This window comes from Acyrthosiphon pisum, chromosome A1, assembly GCF_005508785.2.
Source record: "Acyrthosiphon pisum isolate AL4f chromosome A1, pea_aphid_22Mar2018_4r6ur, whole genome shotgun sequence".
Taxonomy (NCBI): Eukaryota; Metazoa; Arthropoda; class Insecta; order Hemiptera; family Aphididae; genus Acyrthosiphon; species Acyrthosiphon pisum.
In genome coordinates, this window is record NC_042494.1 from 75,697,319 (window position 1) to 75,702,778 (window position 5,460).

General features: G+C 27.3%; 1 protein-coding gene across 3 annotated transcripts; it reads right to left on the reverse strand.

The window, feature by feature from the left end:
• Window positions 1–3,671: 3,671 nt before the first annotated feature.
• On the reverse strand, window positions 3,672–5,189 carry LOC100166047 (phosphatidate cytidylyltransferase, mitochondrial). 3 transcript variants are annotated; one of them, XM_016802246.2, is made up of 2 exons: window positions 4,819–5,189; window positions 3,691–4,648 (listed from the first exon to the last, which is right to left on the reverse strand). In XM_016802246.2, exon 2 carries the CDS (start codon window positions 4,625–4,627, stop codon window positions 3,788–3,790), a length of 840 nt encoding a protein of 279 aa, XP_016657735.1. In that variant the 5' UTR covers window positions 4,628–4,648; window positions 4,819–5,189; the 3' UTR covers window positions 3,691–3,787. The 3 variants fall into 3 exon arrangements, with proteins under 3 accessions (XP_001950841.1, XP_016657735.1, XP_008180351.1); XM_008182129.3 differs by having other exon boundaries at window positions 4,802–5,188; XM_001950806.5 differs by having other exon boundaries at window positions 3,672–5,188.
• Between the last annotated feature and the right edge of the window lie 271 nt (window positions 5,190–5,460).

Here is a 5,460-nt window from a genome sequence, read left to right on the forward strand (position 1 = left end):
GAAATTCATATTTTTACAACATTTGATATTCACTCAATTTCTTACGTAACGATTATCTTATTTTGTTTTAATTAAAAAACGAGCGACTGTAGAAACTTGAAAATTTCACTGAATGTTTATATTAGAATTTTCTATACACGATAAAAATTTGAAAATAACTTGACTCTTTTTGAGCTGCTTACGGACATTGTCATTTTTTCAATTTTTTCAATTTTTTTTTCTATAAATATCAATAAAATTTTATTTGTTTGGTAAAAATGCGTGAAAATTTAATGCAAGGCTCCTGATATATTGTTATAATAGCAATTGTAAAATATTAAAAATACATAGGCACACATTTGTTTTATAAGCATTTGAAGTTGAAATTTTAACAAAATGTATCAAATTTAAAATTGAATAATTATTTTGTAGTTAAAAATTTATAAAATGTTCAACTTTTATATCTAAGGATTGAAAATTTAAAACAAGATTTCACGTAAATATTTAATTCTGTTACCAAAAATTCTAAGAAATACATAAGCACAGTTTATTTTTATAGTAATTTTAAGTTCAAATTTGGACGAAATTACATATTAAAAAACCTGGAATAACTATTTTAGTTATTTTGTTGTGATTGTATAATATTACTTGTGGGTACTTGAAACTTCTAAAGTATACTATTATATATCTATGATAGTACCACGGTTTGTTGTTGATGTATAACGCGTTACCTAATGGATATTGTGATATGATTAATTTGGAATTTATTATTGATACCTATTATAGGTCAATTTTTTTTTAATACTATAGATAAGTATACCTATAATAGGTATGTCTAATACCTAGACTGACAAACCGTCTCCGCTCAGAATCGTTTTTCTTATACAGTGATATTATATCATTGAATTCAAATTTAATACTATCTATTAAACAGTGACCCACTTGTAACCTACTGTACAGCAGAGCGACATCCACTTACCCACCTTTTTTGTTTTGTTTTTAATAATATTATAGTTATAAGTACTTATAACATTGAACTATAATTTATAACATACGTTTTCATAAATAAATATTTACTTTAATCATTTTTATAAACTGTTTTTACGTACTTTTTTGTTAGGTAGTTTACGCGATACCAATCTGTTACGTGGATCGCGAAAATGATGGCAAATCTCCGACAATAATGTTTCCGAAAAACCGAAATAGGAATGTCAATATGTCATTAGGACATTAGGTATAGTTAAATATTTAAATTATTATAATGTTGATTTTTAAAAATACAAGATTACTCTTTCGAGAGCAACCGAACACCAAGACTTTAAATGATGGCAAGTCGGCATTGTGAATTAAGTTCCCAATGATTTGCTCCTTAAAAAATAGCCGGCGCCGGGCGCGTTAATATAATATTACAAAAATACAAAAGAATGGCATTGGGAAACTAATTATTATGTATTCAACACGATTTAAGATAGTACCATCTTAAATCGTGGTATTCAACCTGTTGATGCCGTCTGAAACTCTGAAGATAACAGCAGCGTCATCTACCACCGCCATTGTGTCCATTCCGGATAAAACCTCCCGAATGTGTCGTTATTTAATCGATAGACGGCGCTGTCGTATACAATTTTAGTTTAAAAAAAAATTAAATTTCCAAATTTTTGATTCTCCGCCAACAGTCAATCGGCAAGGGCCACGGTTATACGATCATTTCACATTATAGATATTTTTACAAGTAATATAGGTATAATTTAAGTTTATTTAACATAATATTTCTATATTTGTTAACAATTTTTTTTCAAAAATTGAAAAAAAAAATATGTTTATAATATCGTTATTAATGATTCATGAGTTATAACTTATAATGACATCCATATTAATGAAAATAGAATTATAGACACTTGTTACTTGTTAGAGATACTAACAACTATCTGTTAGTGCTACACTTGTTATGCTACTACCATTGATCACTATAAATTATTACAATGTGAATTTATTAACTAGTAATGTATTACTGAATATCTTTGGACTTTGATAGTTATATTAAACATGCCTTTGATCTTGGCGATAGCTAAATATTGCACTTATTGAAGCAGATTTATGTCTTAGATTGGTTAGGTCAATTTTGATACAACTATTTCACTCTTTATTAATTACCTATGTATAACATATTTTATTATGTTACCTTAAGGGTCCCGGTGCCAGTTTTTCAAATTTTCCACAATTCTATAAAATTTTAAAATTTTAAAATTTTATATTTTAGTTGCTACCTCAATTATAAGACTTTTCCACTAATCTACTACCCGATAACTATTTAGGGGTAGTTGATAGGGTGTATTAGAAAAAAATTACTTTACGGGAATAACTCTCAAGCTTTATAGAATTGTCGGATTTTGATGAGTATTATTCTATCTGAAAGAAGAAGACTTCCTACAGCCCGCATCGATCTCTGATTTTGTATTTTATTTTAAATAATAGTATAAAATAATTTATAAAAAAAGCTAAAAATTGTCTTTTTTTTAAAGACTTATAATTAAGTTTGAGATGAAAATAACGAAAAAAGGAGTTCGATGGGGGCTGTATAATATTCTCCTCTATTAATAAAAAAAAAAATTATCAAATTTGGTTAACTCTACAGGGCAGGATCATTATTCCCGTAAACCGTGTTTTTGAGGTCAAAATCACATTGGCACCGGGCGCCTTAATGTATTTAAATAATAACTGTAAACCACACTACCACAGTCAATGTGGTTCTTACTCAAATTAAATTATTCTTATATCAGTTGCATTGTATTCAGTCCAAAGTTGGAGCTGTATTATAAGGTCATTAAACATAATTATTTACTAACAATATCCTAATGCTATGATCTACTGTCTTATCGAGACAAACAGAACGAGTAAGTAAATGTTCAATGATTGGTGTCTATAAGAAAAATATTGTTCAATAAAGATGTTATATTTTCATTGAAACAACATTTTTTGTAAGAATAAAGTAATGTAATCCTTTTTTGAATTTATACTTAAAGCTACAACTTGAAAATACAACAATATTCATGGTCTAATTAACATTTAACACCACAATTTATATGAGTAATGATTATATATTTTTTTAATTATATATTTATACTATGAAATTGAATTAGGCATTTTTAGTTTACTGATAATCATATTCTAATTATAATATCACTCAAATTAAATTTAAAATATTATATATAAAAACTTACTAAAAAAAAAAATAGTTATTTAATTATTATTATGTCTAAATGTCTTCAATTAAATAAAAATTCCCAAGTTAATAAAAAATTAAATTGTGTTCTACTTTAAAAACAAGTATGACAAGTTGTATAAAAAAATGTATTAATTTAATGGTTCACTAAAATTGAATGGACCAACTAAATCTTGTTTAAGGTACCTGCAGTACCTCACCATTGATTCATTAATTGTTTAATGATTTTTTGGCATTAAAAAGTTCATATTAAGATAATTACGGGTATTGGATATTATAATTTAATTATATGTGTAAGTAGGTAGGTAGCTAAATTATTTGAAATTATAAATTTATAAGAATGATCAACATTATTATTGTCTTTCATTATAACATACTAATTATTATTGTTACATAAATAAAAATATCTATCTAAAATTGTTATATGTATGAACATAAAAACAATTTGATGAATAAATAAATAAATAAATAATAAGTGTACAATTTTGTTTAATATCAATAATATAAAGTTTAATTTCAGTTACCTAATACAAATACAATTATTTAATAACATAACAATATTATTTTTTTAGGTAATCAAATTAGTTATAAAAACATAGATTTAACCATTTTATTTAATTTGCTATAGCTATAGACAACAGACTTGAGTAAGCCAGCTGTTGGTATTCCTTTTATACTTTGCATAAGACTTGAATAAAAAACTATTCTACAAATACCATTGCGCACAATTTTACTAACATCATCTTGTTTTGCTAAATCTTCTAATATTCTATCATTATTCAATTTGTTCTTATAAGATCTGAATAAAATATTCTTTAAATTTTGTGGTAACCTTTGTAAATGATACAATTTGCTCTCCGAACTCTTGTCTTGTTCTAAAAATGAATTTATAGACAGTCTATCGCTCATTGATTTAAAAACTGGTGTATATAATGTCCTGAATTTTTCTATTTGAGGTTGTACAATGTTTGCCACTTTGTTCTTGTCCTCACCAATAATCATACGGAAATCTCCTCGATACGATAGACCTGCAATGGCAATATATAGGTCTATTTCGGAAAATTTTTCAGGTAACTGAAGTAATGCAGCATGCACAGCACTTCTTAGATTATGCATAACCAAATCACTTAATCCTTCATCACGCAATACTAACACAGGCTTCTGAAGTCGGCCAGCTATGTAAAGTGTGTACCATGACTGTAAATCTTGACGAAAATCTTTAACATCTATAATGCCATATTTGAACATTAAGTTGTCTACTGTGATATGTGTATTAAAATATACATTAGCACCAAATGAAGTTTGAACACTTGATAAGACTGATGCTCCTAAGTAACGAATCGATGAATAATGATCTGGATTAATTGTTAAATTCTCTTGATGAAAGTCGTGTGTATTGTTTACAACAAATATTAGGTCCACCATTGCACGATCCGTACGACCAGCCTGTTGAAATACACCAGATCCATAAGCAAAGCAGTACACCAAGTGTTTAGTAGGAAATTTAGTGAGAATCCGATTTAAATCCACAAACATAGTTATATTAATCGTTAAAATTGTGTACAATAATAATTTTTGTATTAAAAATCATTAACTTACAATTAACTAATATTTACATTTTTACGAAGATTCAAAGCTGAGTGAATGGATTTATATAGGTATCTATAGAACCCAACACTTTAATTTTTCTTAAGAACTCAAATCTGTTGATTACGACAATTCGGACAATTACGTACTGGAGTGTAAGGTTTCAAAGCACGAACAAGTACTTCGTTTTTAAGTTTTTACTAAATCGTCCATTTGTAGCAATCCGAAGTATTATAATTATTAATTGTGATTTTTACTGATTTTGATTTTAGATTTATCAACTATCAACAATCAACAACTTGTAAATTGCATTGAACTATATGATATCATATGTGATATCATATGGTTCAATCATGTTCACGATTAAAGATAGTATGGTTGCCCAACGAATAGAAAAGAAAAGTGTCTACCGAAATGAATCTCCATTATCAGTATTAAACAGCCGGAAACTTCCGCTCTAGCGCTTATTTGTGGTAATGACTAATGACTTTAAATGCAATTAACTTTCAAATGTAAATTGTAGTTCCGTGATAGCCACTATGACATATAAGCGCTAGTGCTTAAGTCTCCAGCTGTTTAATTTAACTTTAATACTGATTATAGAGATTCATTTCGGTACGCACTTTTCAAGTATGAGAATCATACGTCGATGGGTAACCATACTATCTATA

Bases quoted from the DNA above. Each gene is read 5' to 3' on its own strand.
- LOC100166047 (XM_001950806.5), bottom strand. From the start codon at position 4,738: ATGTTTGTGGATTTAAATCGGATTCTCACTAAATTTCCTACTAAACAC.